Genomic DNA, 12,405 nt, shown 5'->3' on the forward strand with positions numbered 1-12,405 from the left:
CGCCCTCCTGCAGCTAGAGGCTGCCTGGTGTCTCTGGGCGCTGCTGGCGGCCGCCTGGGTGGGTGTCGGGGCCTGGGAGGGACTTGTTGCCTCTGCCCTTGCTGCCTGGTTGAGTAAGGAGGAGGCAACCAGCGAGACGGGGTGATGGGATGGCATCAGCCAGATGAGCCCAACATCCTAGCTGCCTGCTGAGCAGAGAGGTTCCTGAAGAGTAAGCAGCAGGTGGGAGATTGGCAGGGACGCCACCAAACCCTCTTCCCGACCCCCCCAGTGACACCTATTTCCTGAAAGTCCCCTTTGCACACATCAGATAGCCTGCTGCTTCTTACAGGCCTGGGGGAGATAAATGGCAAAGCCCACACTCCTGCATATTAACTGTGCTAAACTGGATTTGGAAGTGATGTAAATGCAAACTTTGAATTCACTTTGTGAGCTGTATGGGCGAAGCTACCTTAGCTTTAACATTTATCCTAACGTTTCCATTTTTAAGTTGATACCCAGGATGTTACTTGAACACGTGTTTTGACCTTTAATTATGAAGGGTTTGGGGTTGCCAGTTACTTGGCCGACTGTGATACCTGTGGGGTCTGTACTGATGCTCAGAACAGGAAGACACTGAGTGACTAGGGCGTGTCTCACCTGAAGCCCCGTGTTTCCCTTGTTGTCTGTGGGGAACTATAGGGTGTGCAGGAGAGCGGGGGGCAGTCACCTTCTGGGATAGCCTGCCCAGTGTGTCGTCACTCTCCAAACGTGTTTGTTTTAAAGGAGAAAGATGTCTGAGGCTGGTCTCACGTACGGCATCTGACACAGGACCTGGTACCCTGTGGGTGTGCAGTGCTCAGCCCCCATCCGACCAGGGGATAAATAAATGGACCGAGTGGTCCACATGGAGGAACAGAGCCTGTGACGTGGAAAGTCGCGGCTCTGCTCACTCAAGGCTGAGTAGCAGCTCATGTCAGCAGAGTTAGATGCTACATGTTTCAGATTGCTAGTCCTCCCCCCAAATTGTTAATTTCCACAAGGAATGAGAGGAGAAAGACAAAAGAGTGTATTTACCAGTTATAAATAGATGTCTTGACTTGGATTTGTAATTTTGTTATTTTTCATTATTTAAAATCACATTGGCTAAAGACTCTTCCGGAGTGCGTCTGACCATCTGTCCTGCAGCAGCTGAGCCCAGGGTGGGTGGTGTTACGGCCCTGGTAACACATGCCCCGTGTTCCCTGGTAGGGATCCAGTGCCCCAACATGTGTCTAGTGAACAGGGCTGCACGGAGGCTCTCCCAAGGAGGGAGAACACTTCTGGGCTGGGAGGGGAAGGATATATTTACTCACTCTAGCAGCTGGCGCTCAGGATGTGGGCAGAGTGTAAGTGGGGCTATGCCTAGGCATTTGGCACCCAGGACAGGATGTCAGCACGGTGCCTGTTTAAAAGAGCTTTGTAAATAAGGATTCAAATTTTACCGGCCTACACTTTTCTTTCAGCCAGTCTGCTATTCTTCCAGAACCTACTTTGTTCTCATTTCTCCTCTAGAAAGAACGTGAAGGGCACACTGCTTTTTACAGACAGGGATGCAGGTCCAGTTGAAACCTGAGGCTCCTGGACCCAGGTCCACAGCTGTGGACGCTGTCAAGCTAGGCTTCCTCGTGCTTTGCCATCCCCAGGACAGCGCGGGCGCCCTGCTGGTGGGGTTGGAAGGGGAATCAGTCACCTCCGAAGCTCTGTCGATGCCCAGCTGCCAGTCAACCTCTTGAAATTTGGGTGGCGGAACAGCTCGAGACGTCCTGTCTTGCAGACCTGCCTTCTCAGGGGTGCCCGGGGCCAGCCTCGGTGGGAGCTGGGTCCTGTGATCCTTCCTGTCCAAGCCCTGCGTCAGAGAGGACCCACACCACACCAAGGGCCTCCCTGAAGTTAAGGGGCTGCAAGGGTGGCTGCAGAGCCTCACCGATTCATAGTAAAGCCTTTGGTCCTGGGGTGAGCAGGATTTTGAGAGGAAGGGCATGGCATGTTCTGCTAGCAGGGAAACACTTGGCCTTCGTAAGAGATGAAAGGTGGTTCTGGGAATTTTCAGCGTTTAAGGAAGTTCCAAAGTTGTGTGAATATATTGAAGAGATGACTCAGAATTCGCTTCCGCTTTTGACATCAGCCATGTTATTTTCTCCAGCATATCCATCTGGCGCCTCCGGGCTCCAAGGCTCCTTGTGGCCGTGCCGTCTCTGAGATCTTCAGGGGACTTGAGGTCGCTTTCATCTTTGTATCCCCAGAACGTAGTACATACCTGACACAGAGCGGGCGCTGTAGAAATCATCATCACGACTAAATGCATGGATTGTGTGTTGTATTTCCCGTACTTAATACAACTCTTTGGAAATACTGGAGCTTTTTATTTATAAGGTAAAGGCAGCAGTAATGCAGATCTGACTCTGTTGCCTAGGTAATGTATTTTTACATTGCGTGGCGTCTGTGGCATCGCTCTTCCTTGATTTCCTTGTGCTTCTCTGGCTGTTGCTTCTCTCTAAAGGGACAGGTACCTCCTGTCCTGCACACTGTGCCTTAGCAGTTCCAGGGCTCTCTCCCTCGGCCTCTTGTTATCCCGTTCTGCACATTCTCCCTGGAGGCACCATCCATCCCTGTGGCTTCACTGCCAAGTGTATGATGATGGCTCCAAAGCCACATCCCTGTGCAGACCTTTCTTGCACTACTGGACTCCTGGGTATGTTGCACTGGATGGCCCACATGCATCTCAAAATCGGCTTTGCCAAAGCTGAGCTTGTGACTTCCACTCCCAGCCCGTACTCTCCCCATCTACCCAGTCACCTAAGACATAAAAGCCTTCCTACCTCCCTTGTCTGTATCTCCTTATGTGAAACAGATGGCGTGGTCCTTTTCTGGGCAGGGTTAGGGTGTTAGAAGAAGTAAAAGGAAGAAGAAATTGGAGCTCCAGAATTCTGTAGACCATTATGACATTTTCTTGAGGTCTCTTCTTGTGTAGTGATTGGTGATATCAGCCTAGATCATGGACCAGCATTTCTGGTCCATGAGTTCCATCAACCTCCTAGGGCTCCCATAGCTTCTAAAGGTCTCCTGGAGACCGCTGTCCTTGCCTCCATCATGCTGGGTGGTTTGCCAATGTCCATCCATGCCTTTTCTGCCTAGATCAACTCAGGTATGAGATTGATGACTTCTTTTTGTGGCTGCCTGAGATCAGAAACCATCTGGTTTCACCTGGTTGAGAGGATAGTCTACCAAATACAAAAATTAGAATGAAAATCTGTGTAATATTTTTTGTGTGTGTGCGGTAAGCGGGCCTCTCACTGCTGTGGTCTCTCCCATTGCGGAGCACAGGCTCTGGACGCGCAGGCTCAGCGGCCATGGCTCACGGGCCCAGCCGCTCCGCGGCACGTGGGATCCTCCCGGACTGGGGCACGAACCCGCGTCCCCTGCATCGGCAGGCGGACCCTCAACCACTGCGCCACCAGGGAAGCCCTGTGTAATATTTTGATAGAGGCTGGTCTTTCCATCTTTCTTGAATTTGTTAATTTGAGAACCACTGGAAAGAACCGTTGAGGATGGCATATGTGTATAAGTGTAGGTTGGAAAGCCACATGCTCTACTCACCGTTTATATTGTTTCTTAACCCTCACTCTGGAAGTTAACAAAGGTTTACTGTTCCTCTTGGGACTTTCAATTTAGGATGTGGTCGATGCCAGAAAAAGAATAATTATGCTCTCAAATGAGCGATTCGTGGACTGTAATAAGAATCTATGGTGTTGCATCATTGGTTTTCCCAGATATCCCTGGTGATTTTGCCCTCACTTAGCCAAAAATAAAGGAAGGAAAGTACCAACACTGTATAATAGTGTACTTAGTGAAGTCTGCACAGCAGTGACAAGAGTGGCCAGGCATTTAAGTCAGTGTTTTGATTGGTCATTGGCCTCCTTTGACCAAAACAGGCAGATGCTAAACAGGCAAAACAGATGCTAAACAGGCAGATGCAATGCTTCTTCAATTAGCCAGGGCCCAGATCTGTTTTAGAAGACCAGCTATGCATATGGTAACGTCAGTATCACTAAGGACAATGGTGTCCTGCCTTCTAGGGTATTAGTTAATTTTCTTCTTTCCTCTCTCTCTCTCAGCCTCTAAGTCATTCACTACTACTCTTTGCAGATGGCCAAACTCGCCTATGTTTTTGTCACTTTTCATGCAGATTTCAGCAATGTCCCTGACATCACAACTGGCCTGAAAAGGAGTCAGACTGATGGCACGCTGGACCAGGTTTCCCACAGGGAGAAGGAGCAGACCTTCAGGGTAAGATGCTGCCCCAGATCCCAAACAAGGGCCTGGCAGGCAAGTGTTGATTCGCACCTGCACCTGAGGTGGGGAGAAAAAGATGGAGTTCTCCTATCCCTAGGTACAACAGTCAATACAAACATTTTTTTTTTTTCTTTAAAGAAAATAGTTTCCTTCTTTATTTGAAGTACTAGTAGGAATCCTTGACCCTGTGGCCCAACCTCCTGCCTGACCTGTGGCATATGCCACCAAAGAGTACTGCAAACGTGGCTGTTCGTGTACTGGGATGGTTTGACAAGGAAAATCTTAAGCTCAGGGTCACATAAAATTACTATTGTATTCATTTACTACATTTATTTTTGGCTGAAGAGAAATTATTTTTGGAATGTTGTCATTTTGTTATAAAATATGTAAAACATAATAAACTTTGCCATTTTCACCACTTTTAAGTGTGCACTTCATGGCATTAACATTCACAGTATTGTGCAAACCATTACCACTATCCATTTCCAGAACGTTTTCATCCTGCCAAATAGAAACTCAGTACCCATTAGACAATAACCACCCATTCATCCCACCTCCTAGTCCCCTGGAAGCCTCTGTTATACTTGCTGTCTTATTTGCCTATTCTGGTTACCTCATTTGAGTGTGATTGTATAATATTTGTCTGCATAATGTTTTCAAGGTTCATCCATGTGGTAGCATGTATCAAAACTTTACTCCTTTTATGGCTGAATGATATTCCATTGTGTGTGTCTATATATATATATATATATATATATATATATAAATATATATAATAGATAGATAGATAGATGTATATCCCACATATTTGAGAAATGCAAATCAAAACCGCAATGAGGTTTCACCTTTTGTTTATCCATTCATCTATTGATGGACACGTGGGTTGTTTCCACCGTTTGGCTGTTGTGAGTAACGCTGCAGTGACATTGGCATACAAATATCTGTTTAAAACCTTGTTTTCACTTCTTTTGGGTGTGCCACTCAGTGGAATTGCTGGGTCATGTGGTAATTCTATGTTTAGTTTTTTTGAGGAACAGCCCAACTGGCTTGCACAGCCAGCCTGGGCCGTTTTATGTTCCCAAAAGCAGTGGACGAGGGTTCCAGTTTTTTTTTTTTTTTTTTTTTTGCTCAGCGGCCATGGCTCACAGGCCCAGCCGCTCCGCGGCACGTGGGATCTTCCCGCACCAGGGCACGAACCCGTGTCCCCTGCATCGGCAGGCAGACCCTCAACCACTGCGCCACCAGGGAAGCCCCTTTCCTACATTTTTAACTGTTCTTAGTTAGCTCTCCTTTCAGAAATTGTCTGTCTGACATGATCTTTGTAAGTACACAGTCCAGTTTTAACTGACTTTGAGATTATAACTCTTGTATATTTCTTCCTTTTGTCTTAAATACAAAACAAGAATGGAGGAAATGTAAACTATGATGGGTATTTTTAAAAATTTATGGCAGGACCACACCCCAGTTGGGTTTAAACTAATACTCCTAGGAGCCAGTCCTTGGGTGACTGGCCATTGGCCCAGCCCCAGGTGACTGGTGGTGGTGAACAGTGTGGGATGGGTGGATGGGGTGAGATAGAGCCTACCAGCTGCAGAGCAGGTTCAAGCGGCCACTGGCACCTGGCCTCACCTCTCTTCTCTGTTTCCCTTTCTTACCCCCTGAATTCCTCCCCCCATTCCCTAGCCACCTCCTCCAAAATCTCCCTTCTCTTTCTTCTCAATTCCTCATACAAACCAACTACTCAGCTACTTTCACTGGCCTGGTTATGCCCTCAGGAAGCAATTTCTTTTCCTCAACTGCCGTCATCAGCATTTTTAGTCTTTCTGCTCTGTTCTCTCTCTGGTGGGTTATTTACTTGTGGGAACCCAATACTGTAGCTCAAATTCATCATTTTTTTGGAAGCAGTGGATCCTAGAGCATCAAATAGATGTGTTTGGATTGCTTCGTCCTGACTTTTTAAAAAAAGGCGAATGCTAAGGCAGCACTCAAGAAGCTAGGCTCTCTATTTAAGGTCAGTGTGGCTGTGCGGCACTGGCGCAGGTGGCAGCTTTGGGGAGATCATTAACGCCATTAGGGATAATGGTTTCCTCTCTGTTACAATGTTGAGTTCCCCATTAAAATTCTTAAGGAGGAAATTAAATTCTTTTCCAGGTTTTATTTTATGTGAAGATTCAGTCAAATAAATCTGCAGGAAGTTACCATGTTGAGGCTATTTCCATTTCTATTACTTAATGCCTATCATAACTAAACAAAGGTTTATAAGATGAACATTGGAGCATCAGTTAGAAATTTAGAAGAGGAGTGAAAGCTGCAGTTTAGCTTGAAATTGGAGCTGTCTGAGCTCTAATTTTCATTGCTAAGATGATTAAAGGAGAAAGCAAAAGATATCAAGGAACACAGAAGAAAAAATAGTAAAGAATATTAGCACGTTAAGCATTTGCTGTCAGATTCCTCTCAAGTCTAGAGTAGTTATCAGCGCACCTTTTTCAAATTTGAAGATATCTATCTATAATAATGGATTTCAGTATATTTAAAAAAAATCCTAGCAAATGCCTAGCAGCTACTCGGTTTACATATTCTTTGTTCCTTGGGGAAAAAAGAATCTGTGATCTTCAAAAGTGATCACTGCGATGGATAGTAGTGAAAAGGAAGTTTTGAATTGAAGAATTAAAAAATAAAATTTCTCTTCTGTTATTATGTTTAGCCTCCTAGAAACAGCAGGTTATATCTAAAAGCAGTGCTTTCCTATTTTCCAAACGGTGATTTGGGAGTTTTAGGATGCCTGTCCAGCAGGTGCTGGTCCTGGGTCTTTCGGGATGGCCCTGGCGCTGTCCCACGGTGCCCACAGGAGGTGGTCACTCCCCAGAGGGGAGACCTGCCTCTGGTTCCTGGGCTTCTCATGCTGGGCCGTCAGCCTTCTCAGGGGTCATTAACTTCTTTTCAGATAAGACCCTGGGCTGTTTGGGGTATTTTTACTAACAATATTCTACACTTGAGAATCAGGAATAATGTCCCTTGAAAATCAAATGCAGCCTGGCTTGATGAAGCACAGCTGTAAGTAGGGCTTTTGACAGCCCCGCAATTTCTGCAAATGGTTCATAATTGATTGCCGTCTTTCTCCTCAAGGGTGCCTATTACTGTCACAGCTCTTTGTGTGCCCCTGTCAACCTCTCCGGTGTGGGGAATTTTGTTTTCAATATTGTTAGCCATCAGCTCGCACTACTGCAATAGGTTGGAGTCCGAAAGGAATAAACAGTTCCTTTGGAGGTGAGGGGCTTGAAGGAGTTTCTGGTTTCTTCTGGGAACTTGAGGTGTGTAAAGCAGTCCCCACAGAAGTGCCGCTTGCTTTGTTTGCCACCCTCTGAGCTGGCTCTGAAGATGTGGCACTTCGTGGTACTGCCGTCTCCCTGTGTGCCCTAACCTGGCACCTTCCCAGAGCAGGCGGGTTCAGGGCGTGGGGTGGAAATCCAGAGCAAGGGGGTGAGCCTTCCCCAACCCCCAGGCTGCCTTGAAGGAAGAGCTTGGTGGCTCTAGGAAGCCCTTGTGAATGTGACTTGAAAGAACAGTTTGGGATTTTTTTCACTGCCTGGGCTGAGAGTGAGAGAGAACGCGCGTCTTACTCATTTCCCAGCAGCCGACTTAGATGGAATCATTTCTCCCAGAGGGTGCAGGTTTCTTTGAACTTTTCCTTTCTATGTACAGCATGTAAGTAAACAAGGGCTTTGATTCTCAGGGATGTGCATTCTGATCCAAATGTAGGCATGCTTGCGTGGTTTTCTTTTCTCTGTCTTGAAAGTTGATTTTACTCTAAAATGTCTAAAGACTGTTATGCAGACAAGATAAGCCTTTCTTTCCGGAAGGGATCCGGGCAGTAATCGTCCAGCACTCTTTACAGCTCAGGATTAAGAGAATTTCTTTTGGATGCTAGTTGTTCGGTGCCACTGTCAGCTTTTCCTTTCTCACTCCAAGGATGCATAGGTCTCTAAACGGATCTCTGAAATAGTTTGTCCTTTTGAAATAGAAAGGTATCAGAAAGTCCTAGGGAAATTTCAAAGATTTTACTCTGCAAAATATGTTTGAAAAGAGAGAAGGATAATTTGAAGACAGTAGACAATTTTATGCTTTGTCAAGTTTTCTTGGAGTGTTGTACATACTTGTATTGGGCGTATTGCTGTAAAAGAAAATCCACAAGAGTAAAACCCGTTTTCTGTAAGGTAAGCAGTGTTTTACTTTAGTTATTCCTGTTTAAATTTTTTGTTTCAGCTTTTTAGAAAAATTTTATGTAATCACCTAGGGTAGCTTTGGCAGTGATTATTCTTGCAGTTTGTAGGCGTTGTGTTGATAGAACAGAGAGCACTGAGGATCTGGAGACATACAGCCTTGACAACTGTGTGTTGTGCTGTTTGCAATTTAATCATGTTTAGAATATATTTTGTCCTGTTTATTTTTTCAAGGTAGAAAAAAGGGACATGCACTGATGGTTAGGTTTTGGTACCCGGCATGAACATAACTTGCGTTTAATATTTAATGCCTGCTCACCCACTTAGCTTAACCTTTTGAGTTTTTTGCATGAATTGCTTTTAAGAGCTTGCATCTCTAAGAAGCTACAGGAAAAGAAAAAGATGCGTGGATTGTGTGATTTATTTTTCAGCATTTTTAACTATACATCTTTCTTACCTTTCTTTGAGTGTCCTGCATTATTTCAGGATCTCTTGGTTGTAAGATGCTTTTGTTAAAAAGTCCAGCGAAAATAGAATTTATTTGTAAATAGTAGTCTGTCTACATGGCTGCTGTTGAATAGATTAATATAATCGTGATCCTTTTTCCAAAACTAAACATACCTATTTCTAAATGCATGCTATCTGACATAATTCCTATAGGAATGAACAGAGAGGGTTGCATCCTTACAGCAAACCCATTTGTCCCTGAAAAACGATCTGGGGCCTGATGTTCCGCAGTAGTGAGACAGTAATCTTTCACAGTGATTCAGTTCCAGGTAGCCTTTTCTTGTAGGTAGTGGTATAATAGAAAGAACTCTTGATCTCAGTAGTTGGAAACCTGAATCTGTATCCTGGGCCACCAGGCTTTACCACTGCGTGCCCTGGGGCAAGGTACCCGGTCTTTCTAAGACTCTGTGTCCTCATCTGTAAGTAAAAATAACAATAGCACCAAGCCTGTGTAGTGGAGAGGATCGTGGGTGACTAGAAGCCCGGACATGAGAGATTGATTATTAGGTGAGCAGCATCCCCGCTTCCCGACGTGGCTCATACATTTGCACGTTTTGAATGCCTTCCCACTCTGCCCACCTAATGCACGACTTAGCCACGCGGCTGCCTACCCGGTCTTATTGAAGTCAGTGTCTGTGGTCAAATCCTGCTGAGCTGTCCCCTGAGATAAAAAAGAATTGGAAACCGAGGGCCTTGGCCATGGAGTCCTCTTAGCTCTTTGTCATCTGCATGGAGACAAAGCCTGCCCAACTTTTAGCTTATTTTTCTTAGGTAGACTGTTGCGAGTTGATGACCTTTTCTAAAGGGCTGTTCAAATGGCTGAATAAAAGCAGTGTATGTTAGGTTTGCCTCTGTCCTTAGCAGGAGTGAGCTGTGGATGAGAGATGCTTAGGAGGTCTTGCAGACTCTTTCGCCTTTTGGAAGAGAGGCATCACTTCAGGGCAGAGAGAGTCACCAGGGGCACAGAAGGACGCAGGCTGGGAGGGATCAAAGTAGAGCTGAGTTCCCCATTAGCTCTCCAATGCACTGTTCTACATTTCTAGCACCCTGCTTCCTTTCGGCAGGGACTTGGGGGCAAGTTGGTGAACTTGTTTGAAATGGCTGGGATTCATTTTCATTGGCGTCTGAAAGGCCATTTGGTCTCTTTGTAGTTTGCTGGATTTTAAAAAAAATTTCCCGTTTTCCTAGCTTCAAGGTGTTAGCCCCCTGTTCTTCTTGGTCCGTCCTTGATCGTTAGGGCTGATGTGCCGGGGAGATGCCAAGTCTTTGCTGGAGTGGCAGAAAGGGACATCACTGCCCTCTTTGTGGCCAAGGATCATTTATACACTCTGTCCCGCAGGCTTCGATGCCACTCACAGTGTCAGATGAGGGAAGGAAAGAAAGAAAGAAAACCAAATCTCAGCACCGGGTGTGGTTGGGCCCGTTGCGAGTGGAGGTGTGGGATGCCTTACGCCCTGCAGCGGGAAGACGCCGAGTGGGTGGCTTCCTGGCCGCAGCCTGGGACAGGAGGGTGTGCCCAGTGGAGGAGGGGACACGGTGGCAGGGGGACGAAATCTCACTGGTGCTGGCCTCTCTCTCCACTTCCTCTCACAGCCCCTACCCCCATCGACGTGGCTGTGGTCCTAAAGGGGTCGGTGTTAGGCCCGGTGTGTCCCTGGACAGGGCACACCGGCCAGTGGAAGGGGGGCTGTCACTGCTGGCTGAGAGCTGTGCGCCACCAGGGGCCGGAGACCCAGAAGCTGCCCCCAGCTGGGTGATGCCTGATGAGGGCCCAAAGGCCTGAGCCTCTGCCTCGCGGGCTGCTAGAGCTCCAACGTGGGGCTGGCTCGCCCAGGGGGCGGGGCCCTGCGCTCACGTGGGTTGTGCCCGTGGGCAGGCAGCAGGGGCGGGGAGCCCGAAGGCGCAGGTCTCAGCTCCGGGAGGCCTGGGGCCAATGCACCCCCTGCTCTCCGGCTGCACCTGTGAGGTGGGGACCCCAGCACCCGGGGGCCCACTCAGCCGCCTTCCCTTTGTGCCCCGGTGGCGGGGACTTTCCTGTGAACTCGCTGGCTCCGTGTGCCTCTGGCCTCTTCCTTCACTCTGTCCTCTGCTTCCCCAGCCTCCGTCCCCCGCTCTCTCGCTCTCCTCTGGGCTCTCCCTTTCCATCCTGTTTTTCTGGGCAAAAGAAAATGTCATGGCGAGGCATCTGCAGAGCCACACAGCGGGAAGAGCCAGCCGACCCCCACCCCGCGGCAGCGGCGGGAGCCGCCAAGGGCGGCTCTGCCGTCGGGGCCCGGAAGCCGGACGGACGCGCTCTGGCTCCGCTTGCTGGCGCGGTGAGCACAGCCCCCTCCTCACGCTGCGGGGCGCTGAGGCCAAGTGGGGCCCAGAGCCAAGGCCACCCAGGGTGGACCCTGACCACAGAGATGCTGCAGGGCCAGGCCGGGACTTAACCGGATGACCGACCCCCACACTTACTTCTGATGCGGGCCCCTCCCTCCTCTTCCTCCCTTCTGGAACAGCGGGGGCTGTGGTTTCGCTCCTGTCCTCTCTGGGATGCGACCGCAGAGGGATGTGCTGGTCCTTTGCAGGGTGCCGGCCACCCGCACCTTGGGGCTGGACAGGGGCCTCGGCCTGCTCCTTCAGACCTCGCCTGCGGTGCCAGCGCCTGGACTAGTCAAGGAGGGGGCTGGGCCGCGAGCTCCCTGTGCTCTGTGCTGGCTGGGGAGTGGGCCGCGTGCTCTTGGTTACGGTCGTGGGGGAGAGGTCGTGGCCTCCATCTGTCCCCCATTCTCATCCTCTTCGGCATTCAGCCTTCTATTTCTCCAGCTTTCTTTCTGGGCCTCCTGGATTGGACATAGAGAGTTATAGAGACTTGAGTATAGCTTTGCTTTTTTGGAGAAGAAAGCAGGGAGTCTGAGTTTCTCAGGCCAAACCCTAACCTCAGCAAACGCCGTTTGCAGGCTCCTGTGTATGCTCAGGGGAAGCCTCCTGGACGGCAGGTGGCCTCAGAGGAAGGGCACATGGGATTTTGCCCCAGGTCTCACAAGGAAGTCCCTTTGTCCTTGGATAAGTCATCACACATCTGTGTCTGTGCAGCTGGGGGCTGGGTCTGTCCGTCTCGGCGGCCCATCCTGGCCCCGAGTGTCTGTGGACGCTCAGAAAATTGCTCAGATGCCTACGTAAAAAGTCACCCACGGGCTTCCCTGGTGGCGCAGTGGTTGAGAGTCCGTCCGCCTGCGGGACGCGGGTTCGTGCCCCGGTCCGCGAAGATCCCACATGCCGCGGAGCGGCTGGGCCCGTGAGCCATGGCCGCTGAGCCTGCGCGTCCGGAGCCTGTGCTCCGCAATGGGAGAGGCCGCAACAGTGAGAGGCCCGCGCACCG

The 12,405-nt window shown here is 48.9% G+C and overlaps 1 protein-coding gene across 4 annotated transcripts in view; it reads left to right on the forward strand.

Annotated features, from left to right (window-relative positions):
- TIAM2 (TIAM Rac1 associated GEF 2) overlaps nt 1–12,405 on the forward strand; it is a 363,703-nt gene that overhangs the window by 316,440 nt on the left and 34,858 nt on the right. For 3 of the 4 annotated variants that reach the window (XM_007451339.1, XM_007451340.1, XM_007451341.1), the window contains one exon: nt 4,208–4,308. In XM_007451339.1, the coding sequence (XP_007451401.1) occupies nt 4,208–4,308 (101 nt within the window). Of the gene's footprint in view, nt 1–4,207; nt 4,309–7,892; nt 8,020–12,405 lie in introns of those variants that run through there. The other variant, XM_007451342.1, reaches the window with a different exon arrangement.

Source organism: Lipotes vexillifer, unplaced genomic scaffold (genome assembly GCF_000442215.2).
Source record: "Lipotes vexillifer unplaced genomic scaffold, Lipotes_vexillifer_v1.1 scaffold935, whole genome shotgun sequence".
In the NCBI taxonomy this organism is placed as follows: domain Eukaryota; kingdom Metazoa; phylum Chordata; class Mammalia; order Artiodactyla; family Lipotidae; genus Lipotes; species Lipotes vexillifer.